This window comes from Cupressus sempervirens, chromosome 4 (genome assembly GCF_028749045.1).
Source record: "Cupressus sempervirens isolate cs-2001-9-10 chromosome 4, ASM2874904v1, whole genome shotgun sequence".
Taxonomy (NCBI): domain Eukaryota; kingdom Viridiplantae; phylum Streptophyta; class Pinopsida; order Cupressales; family Cupressaceae; genus Cupressus; species Cupressus sempervirens.
Window position 1 is genome coordinate 637,465,677 of NC_143121.1, and position 22,001 is coordinate 637,487,677.

General features: G+C 35.3%; 1 protein-coding gene across 2 annotated transcripts; it reads right to left on the reverse strand.

Annotated features, from left to right (window-relative positions):
• Window positions 1–598: 598 nt before the first annotated feature.
• Window positions 599–20,679, reverse strand: LOC149562854 (very-long-chain aldehyde decarbonylase GL1-1-like). 2 transcript variants are annotated; one of them, XM_089823931.1, is made up of 11 exons: window positions 20,564–20,679; window positions 20,125–20,213; window positions 19,329–19,564; window positions 18,534–18,753; window positions 17,648–17,775; window positions 17,236–17,498; window positions 16,928–17,035; window positions 16,467–16,673; window positions 16,265–16,375; window positions 932–1,105; window positions 599–846 (listed from the first exon to the last, which is right to left on the reverse strand). In XM_089823931.1, the coding sequence occupies exons 1-11, from the start codon at window positions 20,621–20,623 to the stop codon at window positions 673–675; spliced, it is 1,770 nt and encodes a 589-aa protein (XP_089680057.1). In that variant the 5' UTR covers window positions 20,624–20,679; the 3' UTR covers window positions 599–672. The 2 variants fall into 2 exon arrangements, with proteins under 2 accessions (XP_089680057.1, XP_089680056.1); XM_089823930.1 differs by having other exon boundaries at window positions 20,125–20,342.
• Window positions 20,680–22,001: the final 1,322 nt, after the last annotated feature.

The window sequence follows — 22,001 nt, forward strand, 5'->3', positions numbered from 1 at the left end:
AATATCTCCAATGAGAACACACCTCACAATATGATGTTGAAATAAGACTTGCAACCTCATATATATATACCTAATTATGCTTAGGTTGAATAGGCACAAGCCTACATAACACTTAGGCCGACCTACCTACCTAAATAATAATGTAATAATGGTAACATGTCTTAATTAAGGATTAAGATAGCCACAAGTTGACTATTCATAACCCTATATACACCAATATTAAGGGCATAGCACAATATATACTCTTTTTAACAATTAATAAAATAAGTATACATTTTCATCACCAAAAAATTTCTTAGGATTTTATATTTTATATAAATTATTAAGATAATAAATTATTATTTTTTAAAGATATTTTATGAAAATAATTAATTTATGAGGCTAAATTATTAGTGGTAATATTTATTTATAAGCTCAATAATATCAAAATTATATATCAATTTTAGTTATATTTTTATTTTTTAAGAAAAAACATTTTAATATTGAAGAGTTAAAGCTGTGAACTCTTATGCTCTTTAGTTTCATATTAGATTTAAGTTTGAATGAAAATTTATACCTCCATAATATAATTCATAATTGATGATAATTGAAAATAATATGATAAACCATTCAAATATATTATTCAAAGAGTTGTAATAAAATATTGTAATGGTATGTATACATGCAAGAGAATCATTTGACTAGAGGTTGTGGAACATGAGTAAATCCATGTTTCATGGCTGCATTCCATACAAGATCAATGTGATCAACATTAATTGCTCCAACTTCATGGTTCGTGTATCCTTCAAGTGCATGAACAACTCCTCCTGCATGGCAAGCGTGTACTACTCTTCTAGGCATTGTGTACTACAAGTGAAAGTGAAATAATTGAGAGATATTGTCTTTCATAAATAATCATGACTTATAAAATATAAAATAAAACTTATCTTACCTCACAACAGTTGAGTCCTTTAACTGTTTGTGGAAGTATAAGTGATATTGAATCTCTATATGTGCAATCACTCCTGAATTCAATTATCTTTGGCAAGGTAAATTGATAAAATTGAGTTCCCATTGGTGCCCACTTTTGATTTTTATAACTTGCCCATTTTCCTACAATCCATGTCTGCACAAAGTTTACATATTATATTACTCATATAAAATAATTTCATTGATCATTTTTCAAAAGATGTGTATATCTCATACATATTTATCATAAATAAGGTTTAGTATGAAATGAATTTTCATAAATAATAAATAAAACATTGACTTCTAAATAAAATGGTACAATGTGATATTTTATTTTCTATGTAATCGCAATAAAAAAAATTTTAACAAATGAACTTATACTATCATGACATTTATGTTTATAAAATACTTACAACTACACTATTTTATTCTTGATTTAAATTCTCTAAAATACTAATATCTGGATGAACCATTTAACACCTCTATAAAGAATGCACTAACTAGTATTTTAGAATTTGTTTAGTAAGGCCTCTAAGTATTAGTACAAATAAACATTGTTCATTTTCAAACTTTAAGTATTGATGCATAACTAAAAGAATATTACTACACAATTATATATTTGAAAGGAAAAAAACTTGAAAGGATGTTGAATTAATATTTATTAAAAATAAAAATTCAAAGTAAAAAAAATCTTTGATTAGGAAAATTTAATAGAATACATAAATTTGATTATTCATTTCAAAATTTATGGTTTGAAAGTATTATCTCAAAATATCACACTTATTGGAACCTCTTGGCAATCTTCTCACAAACTTTGCTTCCTTAAGGTCTAATTCACTATCATTGTCAAGATCGAAACCTAATTTATTTTTGGACGTATTGAAAGTAGCATCTATTCTTGATGATTTTTCATTATCAAATCTCATCTCAAAAGCAATCATGGATCCATGTAAGTCATCCATAGTTAGTTTGTTGAGATCATTAGTATCTTCAATTGTAGCTATCTCGAGGTATAGACCTAAGTCTCTTCTTCACAACCATTTTCTATTTTTTCTTCATTGGGCACTTTAATAGAGTTTCAAAAATCTCATCCACCTAAAGTAGGAAAACAACATCTCATCCTCTTTCATTTTTAGACTTTAAAATTGAGATCTACAAGTCAAAATATTCGCTTCCTTGCATTTTTCATCTCCTTCATAAATAGTATATGATTTTACCCATATTCCCTTCCATGTCTTACAATGCATGAATTTCAAAAACTTAGAATTATTTAATTAACTTATAGTAACATTTCTTGCTCTTGCATTAGTCTCACAAACCTTCTTTCCAACCTAATTCTGTATGGATTGTCTAGAGTTTCATATTAAGTCACAATTCATTGCCAAGCATCAAATCCTAGAGTTATTGAAAAATATTCCATCATTCCACTAGTTAGATCCATCAAAAAGTGGATCCCAATTTGAAAACATGTCTATTAGGGTGATCGAGTGCACCCTCTTAGATCTGCCTAAATTTGCTAAGCTTCTTTTGAGGAAATTATCTCTAATACCAATTGAAGGACATGGAATATAATAAGTGGGATTGAATCAATGTATGATAATTTTAACTTGATTGAATTTTTATTATCATATATTAATTTTTTAATAGCCTCAAAACCTTAAATAAATAGTCATTGATCTCATTAATGTTGTAGCAACTAGACAATACCCATTTGCACCAAAAAAAAATCGAAAGATAGAAAAAAACACATTGATAATAGTCTCTTGGATCACATATCCAACCTCAAAAATAATGAATCACTTATAATCTGAAGTAGGAACCAACCCACCAAGAGAATTCATAAGATGTTGATGTAGGGATGTAAGGAGGCATAAGTGGAATAAACTCAGCTTAAACCTACTAACACCCTACTCAGAGCACACATAGAAGCCAAACACAAAATTGCAACAAAGAGACCATTGGATTCATAGATTTATTGATTGATTTGATAAGATATTCAACAACCAACATGCTCGACTATGAGTTCTTTTGAGTTGCAGCCTTAAACAATGAATTACAACATCAAATCCCAAATATGTGGTCTTTGTCTTCCTTCTACTGATCATGCCACTACTCAAATTTTATCTTTTATCATGCTTACTTTCCTATCTCAAATCCAAGCACTTATATTGCCAACTAACCCAAAGGTGGGCTAGTCAGGCATTTAATTATAGTATAGGCCTAGTCTTGGAGATGTAAACCATAACCCAAGCAATGCAATTCAATTTTTCACAGACTCTTAAGGATAGGTCCAAAAAAAAGTTAGGAGTCAGTTCCCAACTACACAAGATGCCACATCATCATAGGAAATCATGCCAAAAGAAACAACATGCCTCTCATGATTAAATTAGTAGGAAATAATGGCCAGAAAGAACAACATAGAACACAAGAAATATGACACATTAGCATTTGCACTTTTAGGGTAAGGATTGAAAATAAGTCCTCAACATCATGATAATTGTGCATAGCACAAAACTCAAGGTAGCAACAGCTACACCGCAAATAACAAATAGCTACAAAAACAAGAAATTTTTTTGGGTGATGCAAGATTTCTCATTTACCCAAGATGCTCTTGCATTAGGTGTTAATGGGTAATCTTGCATAAGGTATTACAACCTTTGGAATAACTAGTTAGACAACATTAATAATCATGCACTAGAAACTACATAAACTAAATATTGCACCTATCTTATACCAAAACCAAAATAAAACAATATTTGCAAAGGAGGCTCAATGATAGGTTCTCATATGTTTTTTATTATATTAAATTTTATTACTATTTGGTCTAATTTTAGAAACCAAAATATAATCTCAAGTGGGATCCAAATTCCATCTACTATTTGGTTACTTCGAAAAAACCAACTCTATCATTTTTAATGAGATATAATAAGAGATATTTGAAACTCTTAGAGATTACCTTAGGATCAATTTATTCAAGATATTGCATAGGGATATTGGGGGGAAATCATTTATAAACTAAATATTCTATATTTTTAGTACTAATGATAGGTGAAGTACATGTAGACTTATGAAATTTTTTCAAATTTAAGCCAATGGCCTCCCAATAGAACATAGAACATTATCATTTTCATTTTTACTATATGGTGAAGGGAATTAAGTGATTCATTAAATCCTCTTCTACAATCAATACTTGGATGTTTTCTAGTTAGTGCAACTCTCCCACACTATTTTTTATTGGGACCTTCTATCATAAGTAGCTAGAAGTAGTCCACTATGAATTTCTATCATATACTCCTCTACTTCATTTTCCTATCCACCTCAAACATGATTCAGGTTAAATTAGCTTTTTATTTAGCAACCATCACTATATAAAAGTATGAATAAGTTTTGTTCCTTTTAAACAGACACTTTTCCTACAATTTTATCTTCCAATGGATTTCTTTCAAAGCGAACATCATTATTGAAGTGTTAGAAAGTCGTGTATCTTCTTACATAAGGTCATCCAACATATGATCTAATTAGGAAAACATAGATAGCTATTCTAGAGATGCTTTAATTGCAACTTTACATTAAAAAGTATTTTCAAAAACTTCTTTGCCATGAATGAAACTATTGATTGATATAATTTGTCTTAGATGCAAAGTAAAATATTGAAGATTTTGCCACCAAAACTGTTTGAAAAGTAGGATGATATTTGGATGGGAAAGACATACAAATTCAAAATTAAAGAATGGTTTGTTGTATCCACATCTAACATGATTTTAATGTTTTAAGATAATAATAATCACACCTAACCATTGGAATAATAGGTCACAATGAGCCCACGTTGTAGCCAATTTAGAGAGACCAAAAATCTAAGATTAAAATAATACACTAGAAATCGTTTCTAGACTTATTCCACTATGAGTCCTTATTTTTGGAATGATATTGAGAAGATCATTGACTGTCAAAAGAATAAGAAATCAAACTCAAATATTTGGTTGCTTAAGGATCCATGTCTCATTTTGGATGCTCTAGTTGTAACATCAAAATCTACACTAAAAGAAACACTCTTGTATTGCAATAGATCCAAGTAGCTAAACATATTAACCTTTAACCTTTGCTAGTTGTCTATAGGACCACACATATTTATGAAAATAACTAAAAGTTTAAAATAAAATAATGTGAAATAGAAAGAGACCCTATCAGATAATTTAGCAAGAAGTTATATTCTAAAGACAATATAACCCTTCCAAGGCCTCTTAGCCTCAATTGTCAAATCCCTACAATCACTACCAAAGGATAAGAAAATGTGGTCAAAACCCATCTTTATAAGTTTGATCTCTTTGCAAAATAAATTAAATTTTGGAGCAACATTCTCAAGTGAAAAAATCTCCTTCATAAAGGTATCAAATAACAGCTAGGAAATAGGGAAATTTTCATATTTTAGAAAGACAAATGGCTTGACCTAGTATTTGCTATAGTTGAGGCAAATAGATTCCAATCCATGCATAATCTGCTAATCCATATTCTTGGAAAAAAAGTGGATGAGTACATGTCTCTAGGGAGATGGACCAATTTGCTCCCCCTCATCATTAACCACCTAGAGGTCCACAATCTCATCAGGGAATTGATGGCCAAACTTCAACAGACTAGAATCCCTTTGTTTGGGTAGGTGTAAAAGATCATTTGGTTTCCTACCATGTTAGGCCTCTTCATTGTCAAGTTGGATTGTGACTTGACTATCACCACCATCACTGACACACTAGAATGGTCCAAGAGCTAGGACCCGCATCTCACCCCCAAAGTCAATTTGTTTTGTGTACCCTTATGCATGGAAAACTATTCACATGGGGTAACTCAACTGAAAGGGGTTTACACCTAGCTAATAGATGCACTCTATGCAAGGAAAAAGAGAACATCAACCACCTCTTCATCCATTGTGATTATGCCTCAACCATTTGGTAGCAAGTTCTCAAAAAATTAATAATCAATTGGGATCTCACAATGGGAATGCATCTTCAATCATGCCCTACTCAAAACACTTTGGAAGATGATACCCCTTCACATCTATTGGTACATCTAGAAAGAAAGGAACAACAACTTTTAAGAGAAATTGAAGCACCCCCCCCCATAAACCACCTTTCAACTAGGGAAAAAATTTCTCAAGGAGAATGTTTCTACATGAAATGGAAATGTCTCAAGTCACCCCCAACCTTTCTAGAGAAACACATTGCACATGACCAGAACTTGCACTTTGGTCTTGACAAATTTGACAATTCCAAATGAGTCACAAGAGATAAAGTTAGATGGACACCACTCCCTCCTTATTGGATCAAGCTAAATTTTGATAGTGCTACCAGAGAAAATGTGATGCAGGAGCATCCAAAGGTATAAGGGCAATCCCGTGTCACCCAAAAAAATGTACTTAATCTTAGTTTCTATTTCATGTCTTTACATTTTTGGATACCCATTTGGGTCAAATAAAGGTTCCAACTCTCACAGTTCCACTATCAGTGCGTTTGAAAATCTCAAAAAAATAGGAGCATGCAATTTGGCCATCATTTTGGTGACCTAGAAGGTGTGAATTGACTAGATGAATGTAATTGTGATTTAGAGCATTCCAGAAAAAGAATCAAGTCAAAAGGCCCCATGGTTTGAAAGTTATTGCAATTTTTTGGGTTTTGGAGACCCCCTAAGAATGCTTCGAAGTCAGGTTAGGGGCATTAAATGACCTCGAAAAGGACCAAAAAATGGGGGACGACCAAAGCTTGTCCATAGGGCTATAGAGCGCTTTGAGAGCTTTCTAGAAATGTAAACGGTTCGTCAATCGGAGCTACGGTTCAAAAGTTATGTCTCCCGAAAGTTCGGTTACCATTTCTGGATTCTTCTAGAATTGTACCGACTTCTAACGCAGCTTTCAGAACCTTCTATTTGGTCAGTGGATGCCTACTAGCACTTTCTAGAATGTACTCCTAGTCCTTAACCCTCTGGGATCTATTTAAGGAGATTTCTGGCATTGTAAAAGGCAGTTCGGAGTGGAGTTTGAGAGGAGGTACCATAAGGAGAAATTATCTCCAGATTTATGCTATTGTAAGCCCTTAGGGCATGTTTTGAAGTTTATTTTCCTATATTGTTTGTACTAGCTTATTTCTCAGTTAATATAATTTCCCTTTTCTATTGTTTCCATTCTGTTCTTGGGTCGTGTTACCATCAAGTGGTATCAGAGCAGGTTTTCCTGAGTGTGTAGACAGAGCGCCGACTGTGAGGCAATTTGCACCAGGACTGTGCGGTTGTGGGTTCGAGTTAGAAGATGCCTCCATGAAGAGAGTGTGGCAGAAGGGCCAGAGCTATTGATCTTGAGGAGGTTAGAGCCCTCCAGAGGCAGGTACAAGCATTGCAAGAGGAGCTTCGTAGAGGAGAAAATGTTGCCGCAGGTGACAACAGTGAGGATGACAATGAAGAGGAAGTAATGGGACCAGAAGAGGAAGTTGACGGGGAAGTTTTGAATTCTATAGAGGAAAGGCTTTTTAGGGCCATTACTAAGTTTGGGAAAATACCTACAATTGAAGTGGGTTTATTTTCAGGAAATTTGAAACCAGATGAGTTGATCGATTGGATCAATGAACTGGAAGAATACTTTGAGTATGAGGATATAAGGGACCCAGATAGGGTTAAGTTTGCAAAGGCCAAACTGAAAGGCCATGCCAAAATCTGGTGGCAAGAGGTTCAACTGGAAAGACTTAGAAGAGGAAAGGAGAAGATCACAAGATGGGATCGCATGGTGGACAAATTGAAGAAGCAGTTCATTCCTGTGGACTACGAGCTTGATCTGTTTAAGAAGATGCATGGGTTAAAGCAAGCAGGAAGCTCAGTCCAAGAATATACAGAGGAGTTTTATCAACTCTTGATTAGAGTGGGGCACGCAGAAGCAAATAAGGAGAAGGTTGCTCATTATATTAGTGGGTTGCGACCTAGCATCCAGGAGGAATTAAGTCTGGTAAGAATGACCAGCGTTGAAGAAGCATACCAGTTTACCCTACGAGTTGAAGAGAAGCTAAGTAAAAGGTTTGAAGGAAGACAAAGAGGGCGCAGTCAAGGAGGAAGGGGAAGCGGTAGATCATCTGGAGGCCGCAATGAAACCCAAAAGAAAAATGAAGATGTGGGTACTAGCGGAAACCAGAGGAATGAGGGTTTCAACCGCTCCCATGATCAAGACTTTGGAAATCAAAGAGGAAGAGGTAGAGCACGTGGACAAGGAAGAGGAGGCTTCCGTGGTACCTGTTTCCATTGCAATGAAGAAGGTCATCGTGCCTTTGAATGCCCTCAACGACAAGGAAGGACAGATAGGAGAGTTGAGGGCCAAGCTAGGGTTGCTCATGTGGATGAGGATGCACAATCATCACATTCAGAGGATGCAGAAAGAGGAGAGACCTTGGTAAATGAAAGAGTCCTACTAAGTGGTGAGATTGAACTAGGACAATGGAGGAGTTTGTTCCATACCAGATGCAAGTGTGAGGATAAATGTTGTGACGTGATCATTGATGGTGGTAGCACTGATAACTTGGTATCAGAAGAGATGGTCTCTAAGCTGAAGCTCAAGAGGGAGAAACATCCACAGCCCTATCGGATTTCTTGGGTAAAAGATGATCATAAGGTCTTGGTAAGTGAACAATGTTTAGTAAAATTCAAAATTGGGAGTTACCATGATGAAGTTCTCTGTGATGTTATTTCGATGGATGTTTGCCATCTATTGCTGGGTAGACCATGGCAGTTTGATAGACATGCAGTGCATGATGGACATGCAAACACATACTCTCTCACAAAGGATGGAGTTTGCCATAAATTGAAGCCCATGAAAAAGGAAGATGAAAAGGTATGTAGTAGTGCTAGGATTTGTCTTGTTGATGGAAGGAAGTTTTTAGATGGCATGAAACATCAGCATATGTGTTATGCTTTGATTCCTAGGAAAGATAAAGAAGGTAGTAGTGAAATACCATTTGAAGTTTCAGATTTACTAGGGGAATTTGGAGATATTATCTCTGATAATGTTCCAGATGGATTGCCACCAGTAAGGCAAATCAGTCATCAGATAGATCTGATTCCAGGAGCTAGTTTGCCTAACAAGGCTTCTCACAGGATGACTCCTACTGAAACAGAGGAGCTAAATAGACAGGTTCAGGAGCTGTTGAGGAAGGGCTTGATTCGAGAGAGCCTAAGTCCATGTGCAGTACCTGTAGTACTTGCACCAAAGAAGGATGGAGAATGGAGGATGTGTATAGATTCTCGAGCTATAAATAGGATCACCATCAAGTACCGGTTTCCTTTGCCAAGGATGGATGATATTATGGACTGCTTGAGTGGAGCTCAGTACTTCACAAAGATAGATTTGAAGAGTGGCTATCATTAGATACGGATTCGAGAAGGAGATGAGTGGAAAACAGCCTTCAAGACCAAGGAGGGTCTTTATGAGTGGTTAGTCATGCCCTTTGGATTGACGAATGCCCCAAGCACCTTCATGCGGCTCATGAATGAGGTACTTAAGAAGTTCTTGGGAAAATTTGTTATTGTCTATTTGGATGATATTTTTAGCAAGACTTTGGAAGAACATTTACTACATATTCGTAGTGTCCTTGAAAGGCTAAGAGAAGAGAAACTGTTAATTAATCTGAAGAAGTGTATCTTTGCAAAAAGGGAGTTAGTCTATTTGGGGTTTGTTATATCACCTGAAGGTCTTAAAATGGATCCAGAGAAGGTAAAAGCCATCTTGGAATGGCCTACTCCAAGGTCTGCTACTGAGGTATGATCATTTCATGGTCTGGTTAGTTTTTATAGGAAGTTTATTAAGAATTTCAGTGGCATATGTGTACCCCTAACTGATACAATAAGAGGGGATAGAAAAGAGTTCAAATGGACTGCAGCAGCTACGAGAAGTTTTGAATTGCTGAAGAAGAAGGTGACAGAACAGCTTATGTTGGCACTTCCAGATTTTAGAAAAGTGTTCCAGGTGGATTGTGATGCTAGTGGCAGTGCTATTGGGGCTGTATTAAGCCAAGAAGGTAAGCCTATTGCATATTTTAGTGAAAAATTGAATGATGCAAAGAAGAAGTATTCTGTTTATGATCAAGAATTCTATGCAATAGTTTAGGCCTTAAAGAAATGGAGGCACTATTTATTGCCAAAGGAATTTGTTTTGTATACTGATCATCAGGCATTACAGTACCTAAATAGCCAAGGTAAATTGAATCAGAGGCATATGAAGTGGGTAGAATTCTTGCAGAGTTATACATTTGTGTTGAAGCATAGAAGTGGAAAATCTAACAGGGTTGCAAATGCACTGAGTAGGAGACAGTCACTGCTTACAGTAATGCAGGTTGAAGTAGTTGGGTTTGATGAACTCAAGAATTTGTACCCCGAGGATCCTGATTTTGCTGAAGCATGGAAAGCTTGTAAAGAGCCTGTTGCTGTAGATAGAACCAAGTGGTTAGATTATTTGATTCAAGATGGCATGTTGTTCAGAGGTAGTCAATTGTGCATTCCAAGGAGTTCCATGAGGGAAAATCTGATTAAGGAGAAACACAGTGGAGGTATGGTAGGACATTTTGGTCGAGATAAGACCATTTCCATTCTTAGAGAACATTATTTTTGGCCTCAAATTTCACAGGATGTGAAGAAGTTCGTACAAAGTTGCCAAGTTTGTCAAGTTGCCAAGGGGTTTAGTCACAATACTGGTCTATATCAGCCATTGCCTATTCCATCAAGGCCATGGGAGGACATAAGTATGGATTTTGTTCTTGGATTGCCAAGGACACAAAGGGGTAATGACTCAGTATTCGTGGTGGTTGATAGGTTCTCCAAAATGACACATTTCATTCCATGCCACAAAACTCATGATGATGTCCATATTGCAGACTTGTTTTTCAAAGAGGTGGTAAGACTACATGGTCTTCCAACGAGTATAGTTTCTGACAGAGACACTAAATTTTTGGGGTATTTCTGGAGGACATTGTGGAAAAAGTTGAGAACAGACTTGAAATTCAGTTCCACGCATCACTCGCAGACTGATGGCCAAACAAAAGTGGTAAACAGAAGTCTAGGAAATTTGTTGAGATGTTTAGTTGGGGATAAGCCCAAGGGATGGGATTTGATTCTACCACAGGCAGAATTTTCTTATAATAACTCTATAAATAGGAGTACTGGAAAATCACCATTTCAAATTGTATATGGGAATAGCCCAAGGACTGCACTAGAGCTGAGGAAGATAGAACAAGGGGAGAGGACAAGTGCTGAAGCTGAGGAATTTGCTGAACATATCAAGCGTCTACATGAGGAGGTTTAGGCACACATAACCAAGATGAATCAAGAGTATAAAGCTAGGGCTGATCAAAGGAGAAGACATAAGGAATTCCAAGTAGGAGATTTAGTCATGGTACACTTACGAAAAGAAAGATTTCCAGCCGGTACTTACAACAAGCTGAAAATGAAGAAATTTGGCCCCTGCAAAATTTTGAAGAAACATGACTCAGGAAATGCATATGAAGTAGAGCTGGCAGATGGTATTCAGATTTCTCCCATTTTCAACATTGCATATTTAACAGAATATCATGATGATGGTGCAGATGAGGAGCTGGTGTTAGAGCCATGTTCGATTCCTGCTTCTAAGAAGGAGGAGATAGAAGACATTCTAGATCATCGTGTGGGTAGGAGTACCAAAAACAGGCAGTATGAAGAGTATTTGGTCAAATGGAAAGGACAGCCAATCGAGGACTCAACTTGGATTTTAGTAGCTGAGGTTTCCCATTTTGGATTGCCTCTACCATCCATAAAGTGACAGGGTCACTTTTCAATCTACCCTGGGTGTCTGATGCAGGAGCATCCAGAGGTATAAGGGCAATCCTGTGTCACCCAAAAAAATGTACTTAGACTTAGTTTTTGTTTCATGTCTTTACATTTTTGGATACCCATTTGGGTCAAATAAAGGTTCCAACTCTCACAGTTCCACTATCAATGCGTTTGAAAATCCCAAAAAAATAGGAGCATGCAATTTGGCCATCATTCTAGTGACCTAGAAGGTGTGAATTGACCAGATGAATTTAATTGTGATTTAGAGCATTCCAGAAAAAGAATCAGGTCAAAAGGCCCCACGGTTTGAAAGTTATTGCAATTTTTTGGGTTTTGGAGACCCCCTAAGAATGCTTTGAAGTCAGGTTAGGGGCATTAAATGACCTCGAAAAGGGCCAAAAAATGGGGGACAAGAAAAGCTAGTCCATAGGGCTATAGAGCACTTCGAGAGCTTTCCAAAAATGTAAACGGTTCGTCAATCAGAGCTATGGTTCAAAAGTTATGCCTCCCGAAAGTTCGGTTACCATTTCTGGATTCTTCTAGAATTGTACCGACTTCTAACGCAGCTTCCGGAACCTTCTATTTGGTCGGTGGATGCCTACTAGCACTTTCTAGAATGTACTCCTAGTCCTTAACCCTCTGGGGTCTATTTAAGGAGATTTTTGGCATTGTAAAAGGCAGTTCGGAGTGGAGTTTGAGAGGAGGTACCATAAGGAGAAATTATCTCCAGATTTATGCTATTGTAAGCCCTTAGGGCATGTTTTGAAGTTTATTTTCCTATATTGTTTGTACTAGCTTATTTCTCAGTTAATATAATTTCCCTTTTCTGTTGTTTCCATTATGTTCTTGGGTCATGCTACCATCAAAATGAGAAGATTGGGGGCGAGATTGTAAGAATTCACTATGGCCAACTCAGAGATGTCTATGATGGTCTTCTAAAGGAACACATGGTCAACCAAGGTGAGGGAATGACTCTATTATGGGGCTAAAAATTACCACCTCTAGGGCTATCACAAGGATGGAAATTGAAGGTGATTCTAAAATCATCATGGAGGTTGTCCAAGGCATGGGCCAAGCTAGATGGAAAGTTAACTCTATCCTCCTTGATATCTGATGTAGAAGCATATTGGGTTCTTTAGAAATCTTGCATTAACTAGAAATATTTATGATTTTGTATTCCCATTTACTATTCTAGGAACAATTCTTATTGTTCAAGTTCTTCCTTTCCATGCAGTTTGCATCTTAACATGAACCTATCATGGGTCACTCTTTTGTGTTCATGGAACTTCATTTCATCTTGCCAAAGAGTTATCTTTTCTTTTTGCTCGAAGCATGTTTCAAATCCTAACATGTTGAGTAATGTGCGGTTATTTTCTTTTGCAAGGTTTTTTGTGGTTTCAAGGTTTTCCACAACCTTAGGGATCTCTTCTTGGATCACATGTGGACATATCTTTGTTTCCACAAATTTTAGTTTTTGTAATTATGTGGTCATTGATTTCCCCTTTGGGGAAGAACCTATATTTTGCAAGAATTGTATCTGATAGGCCAACTTGTGCTTTTGATGACTATATACTTGAGATCTAGGATTAGAGTAAGTAACTATAATTAAGATACTAGAAGAAGGATAACATGATTTTGGCTCAATAAGTCTGAAATTCTAAGATCAGTGATTGTAATTATGTAGTATATGGTTGTAACCACGTGGGCCTTACACCTGGCACATCGTATGGAGATTGTCTTAGTATACTTGCATTAGAATCATTATAAAGTGTTGTTCTTCCATGTTTGTGTTGGCTTCCGTGTGTATACTCTAGCATGGTGACTAGTAAGTTATTGGTTTACTTTACCCATCATTCCTTGCATCAATATCATCTCCCGCTACATCAATTTTGTAGAAATAAGAGTTGGCCATATTTGTCAAGGAGACAATGGCATGGAAAACTCTATGGCTCCAGTTGGTTTGCATTTGGATGGCCTTAGATGTTGGAGTGCTGACAATTAGCTACCAATTACCATGAGCTTGTTAAGGTAGGAGGAACACATCATCAACAATAGTTGCCATGTTTGACACCTCCCATAATAGTGATAGGGGTTGGGGCCATGATTTCTTTAATCATAAGAGTTACATCAATTGTCCCCCTTCAAATATTTTGATTCAAACTTGAAGGCCTATACCAAATAGGACGTGTTTTTGGTACATCATGGTGACATGGACGGAGGAAATAATGATCTAGAAAAATCTTACAAGTGGGAATGATAATTTCATGACATGTTATGAATCCCTTGGATGTCCTTGTAATAATTATAACTCTATATGCATTCCCATGTACAAAGGCAATATAAGATTTGGTGATCCTGCAAAATCACTAGAAATTTTTATATTAAAAGTTCACATGTGTGCTAGCATCTAATGATTAACAAGAGGTTTAAGCTTCATAATGCCCATAATTATGGCAATTACAGGAGTTATGCCAACCATCTTTATATGAAAAGACACTTTGGGCTTCAACTTGGAATTAAGAGGGTTTTGTTTTTCCATCGATGCTAACATTTTGAATTTGTATGTTACTATGCAATTATTTGACATGGGTGGTGATAAGCTTTGTATTGAGCAAAAAAATCAATGAATCCTTTGGGAAGAGCCCTAAAGTGATGTTTTTAATTTCACAAAAGAGGCATTCTTCCCTTCATGGAGAGTATGTGTGATGGGTATGATGAGACTGTGTCCAAGTAATTTATGTCCTCTTGGAACGACTGCAGGGTCATGATGAACAACATTAGCTTTGAGATAAATGAGGATGTCATTGCAAAGGCAACAAGGCTTTCCATTGAGGGACCCAAGTGAAAGAAAACTAGCAAAAGTTCTTACCATGACAATATTAATTGTTTCTTTTGACCCATGTTGGAGCAACCTATCAAAAAGAAGGTGGTTATAGTAGAGAGGATCTCCTTGGCACCTAGCTCCAACTTTTCCATATCATCATGAAGTATTTCATTTTGGAAGGTAAATTTACTATTTATTACTTCTATCAATTCTAAATCATCTTAGAAATAATGACCTCATTTCCATTCCTTTTTATGTCCTTCATTCCCTGGAAGTAATGTTGAGCCCATTGAGGAAGCCAAAGGGTTTGGCAAGGAGTTCATCATTCTAACTCAGGGCCTTAGGTTTAGGCTTTACAAGTTCTACCTTTCTCTTTGCCCCCAATCTAGCTCGACCTAGGATGTTAGCACCCAACAATTTGGGACTAGTAGGATAAGGATGATAAAAAACCCTCCAAAGAAAGAGTTTGTTTCACCTCCTAAGTCCAAAAATAACAAGAAAAAAGTTGAGAGCCCCCCACCCATGCCAAACCAACAAAAAAAATGCAAACATGAAGTGTACACTATGGAGTTGGAGGATTGTATTGAAACCCCTGGTGCCCGTAAGTCTAATAAAATTTCTAAGGAAAAGTGTAAATAGGTCGTCAAGAACAACGAGTCCTTGAGTTTTGATGAGTCTATTGTTCATGCCACTCATAATTCATCCAAACACTTGTCCAATGAGAAAAAATAGGTCTCCCCGCCCCTGGCAAATGAAGACACTACCCCTCTACCCCTCCTCATGATCCCCTTAGTGTTTATGGGATTTCCTATTTATTGGTATCTAGTTCACGACAGCTCTAGGAGTTTTGATACTATGGCTTTTTCTATTTTTTGGTCCTTAGTTACTAGTATTTTTAGGGGCTTTGAGAGTATGTTTAAAAAGACTATTATCTTTAATGGCCCTGTGCGGCTCATCTCCTACTTTAACTATTTGGTTAAGTATGATGCTACTAGTTTTAATTTCTTTTCCAAAACACTCTGGTTTTTATGTTTGTAATAGAGACAAAAAATGGTTGTTTTGTTTTGCTGTTAATGTGCTAGCTACTACTAATATGCTACTAATACTCTAGTTACAATTACACCATGGACCACTACCCTCTTGCTGCTTATCTATTCAGAAACATAATTGAGTTTAAGTGATCAATATTTGAACAATTTCCTTTTATTAAGAATATTTGTTATCATATAATCCATAATCCAGTGCTCAGCCATTAATGTATTCTAAATTGAATTTGCCCTTTTACCATTATAATTTTTTCTTAGCAATATTAAGAAATCCATCTAGAGTTTGTGGAGTATCTTCCTCAACTTGTTGGAAACATACCTACTTTTCTCTTACTTTGGATTTGCCTCTCCTTTTGGTTCTATTTCTGCTTCCTAAATTTTTAGAGTTTGATTGTTAAACATTATTGCAATATGACCCTAAACTTTATTACCATCTCTTGTACCATTATTGCAAAAGCTAACATTCACCTCCCCTCTACCTCTCTTACACCCTTAGCTAGTCTTTCACTAGATGCCTTTAAAGGAATAAAATAAAATCTAAATCTATAGAAACTTAATAACCTTTCTTTTGCAACTGTAGAGACTAATGGTGATCGAATCATTTGATAGAGTTGACAAGACATACCTTGCATCTACTGCCTCCTTCATACGAGGAAGAATGAACCAGATAATCTCTGTATTCAGCAGGGGCTTCATTTTTAACTGCTTTGAAGCGTTCCAGAGAAGCAGTAAGCATCTGCCAAAATGTGAAAAACGTTATCATATTTATCATGCAGTTGTATATTACACTTCAGTAGAGAACGATTTCAATATAGAAGTGATCTCACCAAAACTCTGACTCTCTTCCTGCAGAGATAAAGAGCAATAGCCTTGCCAATTTTGGATGTTGATCCAGATAGAAACACTTGATCAACATTTTCTGGAAGTTCATGTAAAAGTACAGCTGCTGTTAATGTATTGCCATGCACAACTCTAATTGAGAGATTAGGGTTCCTCCTCACAAACAATTCACCTCCTCCATTCAAAACCTCATTCTGCATTGAATGACAAGGAAATCCGTATAATGGTATCAGTTTTCTACAATCTACAATGGTTGTTGTTTCTAAATATAACTGTTAATGTAATTTTGTAATCTACAATCGGAATGTTTTCTTGTTCTTGAATTTTCTGATATCTTATAATAGATTATAGAATATGATTCAAATATTGATACATACCATTTAGTCTAAAAGTAAAAACACAACACAATGTTACTATAATGAAAAAAGTCTTCTCACTGAAATGGCACCTTAGTTAAAGCTCCAAGTGTAAAGACTTTCACTCCTAATCTGTCTGCACCCAGGATTGCATCCTCTATAAGCTTGTTAATATGCTTCTTTCCAAATGGAAGGAAAAACTGCAGCACCCAATATATTTTATATCAAATTTCTTTTTGAATTAAGCAAACCTTGGGATGAAGAACATGTATGGTAGCTTTCCATATTGCTATAAAGAAAATCAAAAGAAATTGATCACTTTTATCTATAATTTTGATTATTGAACTGAATGATGTTTGAGAATCATTATAATTAGATGATTGTAAGATCAAATTATTACCTGAAAACCCGTTTTTGGTATGCCCCAAGTCTCTACAAAAAATGATTCCTCGATATGATACTTGGAAATTGCATGAGCATATGCCAAAAACGATGTAATTGGGAAACCAATCCAGATAAGTGGCAAGTAGATCCATAGATACCATGCTCCATAAGTACATGGCCTTGCAGCGAATGTTCTCCCAAAATAAGGAAGATGAAGAGTGTGAAGGTAGTGCACCAAATGACATAAGAATACAGTATTTGGAACTTTTCTCTCCTGCCCTGCATCCAATATGATCTGCCTGATTAAATATTTCACATTTCAACAATCCAAATAATTCAGGAATTGATCCAAAAACCAGCTTGGCATTTGTTATTTTTGAGGATTATAGACTTGAGTTGTAGTTATTGAAATCCAGTGACACACCCACCTTGGGTTCTCAACTTTGAATGGAGAATGGAGGTCTCCTTTCTGTTCATTGTTCCTCCAAGATAGTCATATAAAGGCATAAAGAGGCAATAGTTGCAATCCAATTTGGTGTGATGGACAGAATGGTACCTGAGATGAGATAAAAGTTTATAATGTTCCTTTTAAGCCTCATTCAAATATTGAAATGAACATTTAGAATTAATATCACATGCTGGTCCGTTATCTGGGTTTGCATACTATTTAATTTATGATTAAGATTTGAATTATTAACATTTCATTGATTATCAAGTTTTGAATTGACTCTCTAACAGCAGTCTATCAGTAATAAAACAAATGTCAAATGATTAAAATTTGAAATATTAACATTTCATTGATTATCAAGTTTTGAATTGACTCTCTAACAACAGTCTATCAGTAATAAAACAAATTATGGCAATAGAGCATTAGTGTAATAATAACAATAATACTAATTCAGATTCATAACAATAATTTGAAATTCTGATTTCATTGTTCACAATTTTAACTCGAACATCAAAACCAGTTGCAAAAGAGATTTAGGGTGCATTGGCCATGGTAAGTGTGGTCTTATGTAAGAAGTGCAAAATGAATGTCTTTATATACCACATTGTAAAACTGTGAATACATGTGAAGAGTCATTCTGCACTTCTCTCACAATACCATATTGTATTAGACCATGGCTGATGCACACTTTGTCTCTTTTACAACTTATTTAATATCATATCCAAAGTTAACAATTTATATATCTATTATCAAATATACAAAAAATGACACTAAATTTTCCTTACGAAAAGAAAACTTGATATAAAAATGCCAATGGGTTACTCATGAAACCAGCTCAAACAAACATAATGAATGAGTGTACTTACGAGGGCGTGCTGATGAGATATTTAAGAAATGGAAGCTTATCAAAAAGCCAAATTGGAACCACCTCCACATTAGAATGTTGCATAAATTTGAGGAAATCAAACCCTAGAAGATAAACATAAAACATGCCAATGGATGCCTCTCCCGTGGCAGCTGCTGCACCAATTGGAATGCTCATCAAAGCCACCATTACCAAATGCTCCAAGAAACTGCTTGTCCCACCTGCAAATAACATACCATCCCCAGGGCCACGTCAATAAACATGCTAAACTAAAAAACTGTAATTAAGCTAAGTTGCCGGTGTTGATGCTGATGTGGATGTGAGAAACAGATGCATCAATGGGCAAATTTTTTATTTCAATTTTGGATGTGTTTGGATACATCTACACACACTTATACATCTATTTCAGCATGTGCCATATTGCTATAACTATTGTGTATCATGCTATGAAATGATTTATTTTTGTATATTTCTTTCATTTCTTTACAGAGAAATGAAAGAAATATACAAAAATAAATCATTTCATAGCATGATACACAATAGTTATAGCAATATGGCACATGCTGAAATAGACATATAAGTGATTTTTGTGGTGAGAATGGATTTTTCGCTTCGGTTTCTTGGATGAGCTTGGATGCTTTCCCGATTCTAGCAAGAAGCGCATCCTGGGCCTGTGGATGCTTGGTGGATTCGTTGCATGAGCATCGACATGTACAGGATGCATATCCTGCAAGCATCTAGGAAGAATCAAGTAATTAAGTATAACTTGCTGAATTTGTAAACTAAGCTTACTTACTTGTAGAGGGTTCAGTTCTAGTGGATTGATGATGAAGATAATGGTAATTTTGAAACAAATAACCCTTGTGAAAAGCCTTATGACAATAGTAATAAAGTAGCTCTGTTGGGCCCATATGCAACAACAAAACTGTTAAAACCCCTCTGGAATTCCACATGGGAAGCATGCCCACAAGCCCAGGAACCAATTTGTGTCCCACAGTTGCCAGCCATGCTTGTAATATCATATAGTTGTCCCTGTAATTGTACATACAAAGCAATTTAATGTATCAAACAGTTAACACTTTGAAATAAATTCCTATAGATTTGGCTTTCAGATTGGCTCATTTGATTGCAAGCATAGGAATGGAAAACAGGAATGCATATTTGATTGCAAGCATAGGAATAGAAAACAGGAATGCATATTGGGAATAGGAATGGCTATTCCAATAACAGCTATTTTTTGGAATGGGTATAAGCTCATTTTACAGGCAAAATGAGAATATGTATTCCTATTTCCTATTCTAATTGACGAACCAAATGGAAAATAGAAAATGTATTCCAAATTTTCTCTTCCTATTCCAGAAACCAAACTAGTAGTTGAGCTTCTTTCATTTCCATAAGTTGTTATGGTTCCTGTTGATTTAATGTCTATCGAACAATATTATACTCTTAATTGAATTTTAACTACTTATAATTAGATGAAATTTTTTCTTCCAATCTAAGATGCAATAAATCATGTGATGCCAGATCAACTACAAATATGTTACATGCCGACAATTATATTTAGAATCTAGAACATGAATGAACATACTAACCAGTGAAATTCTCTATCGACCTGATCGAAATCCACGGAATTCCAGTGGATTTGATGTCTTCGTGAGAGGAATTCAGCTCTGGAATAAGACTGCCAAACTTGGTAGAGAAAAGATCTTAAGAAGGTTATAACAAGAATGTGCACAAACCAATAGCCTTCTCCCCCATTTCCCCATATTTCATCTGCTGCCTTGAACACTAATGGTGCATACAGAAAGTACTAACACACAATAAAACAAAGAAGTAAACACACAAGAACAGAATGAAATAAGCACAAAAAGAATGGAAGAACAAATTGCAAAACAAGAGTATGAACACAACGAAACAAATCCACAAGCACGCAATGAAGTAAGCACACAACAACACAAGGAAATAAACCCACAAGAACACAATGAATGGAAAATGAAACAAAACATGAGTATGAGAAATCTAATTGTTCACCTTGTAGTTGTTAAGCCTTTCCCAAGGCCACCCAAATAAAGGACCTCTGCCCTGCTCCATGACCAGTCTGAACCGATGTTGAAATATGAGTTATGAAGGAAGCAAATTTGGTGTATGAAAGAAGCTGAACACAGGAGCTATAAGAGGAAAAAAATTGAATGGTGGGTGCCTTTTATAATTAATGGGTGATTAAGGTCGACTTTATTGTTAATGTATGAATACAACTTATAGGCTAACAGTCGACATATAGCTGTAAGCTTTAAATTGGATTTAACTACTTCCTCTTGCATTAATCGATTTATAGTAGTTGGAATGTTGTTGAGTTGTATATTTAACTACTTCCTCTTGCATTAATCGATTTATAGTAGTTGGAATGTTGTTGAGTTGTATATGAATTGTTAGATGCACATTCATGAGGAAGAATGTGGCTTGGCAGATTGGCTTTTAAGAGCCAAGGTGGTAATTGTTGCGGAATTGTTCAAGAGATTTGTATGGATTTGTATTGTTTGCAATTAATGCAGGTTGGGAATTAGTTAGTATTGTAATTTAAGAATTAAATACGTCAATATTAAAATATATATATATTATTTCCATCTACGATGCTTGTAAGCTTGTTAATTCCAGTTTTTGTTGTCACTTTATAATTGTTGTTGAAAATTGAATAGAATTTAAAGTTAAAATATGGTTGGTTCTATGCATTTAAAGAAATAGATAGAAATAGATTATAAATAGAAAAGAATTTGTTGTAAGTTAGGGCTGGGTTATATCAAAAGATCAACTTGTTAATATCAGATACAACCACTAGACTTAGAAATATATTACACGTTTTAGACGTGTTGAATTCTGAAGGAGAATGTTGGGGTTAGTCCAACATATTTAATAATAACTATAAATTGTAACTCAAAAATTACGTAGAGAAATCATTGCACGAAAAAGCTTCATACCCAAAGCAATTGAAGACTTGTATTAATCCTTCAAATGAATTATCTAAATAAGACTTTCCACAATACCAAAAGTTGAAGGACAAGCTAATTCACTTATTTGACAAGTTAACTGAGTAAATTTGTCTCTAATTATTGTAAATATCATTGTTGGTACAAGTTTATACCAAGGTTCAAAAAAATAGCCAATGGATACGAGGCAACTTGTATGCACTCGTATCAAGTGTTAAATAGTCTTAAGAACTTATATTTTCATTGAAAACGGGTGCATATAAGTTGCACCGTAGACGGTGCCAAAAAAATTAGTTCAAATTTGCATGTGACAAATTAACTATGCATAAAAAGGTAAACCTACAACACACTTGCCAATATTGACTTTGACTTCTAAGTGTATGGCTGATTTGACAACTGTTGACTACAAAAAATTGGCTTTAAATATTGTGAAGACCATAATCATTAAAAAATGTATGAACATTAAAGACTAAGATGACTAGTAT

Coding starts and splice junctions, on each gene's coding strand:
- LOC149562854 (XM_089823930.1), bottom strand. CDS start 20,623: ATGGAGCAGGGCAGAGGTCCTTTATTTGGGTGGCCTTGGGAAAGGCTT. Junction 20,343..20,563: donor AAAGGCTTAACAACTACAAG/GTGAACAATTAG, acceptor ATTGTGTGTTAG/TACTTTCTGTATGCACCATT. Junction 16,674..16,927: donor CACTTGGAGCTTTAACTAAG/GTGCCATTTCAG, acceptor CATTCAATGCAG/AATGAGGTTTTGAATGGAGG.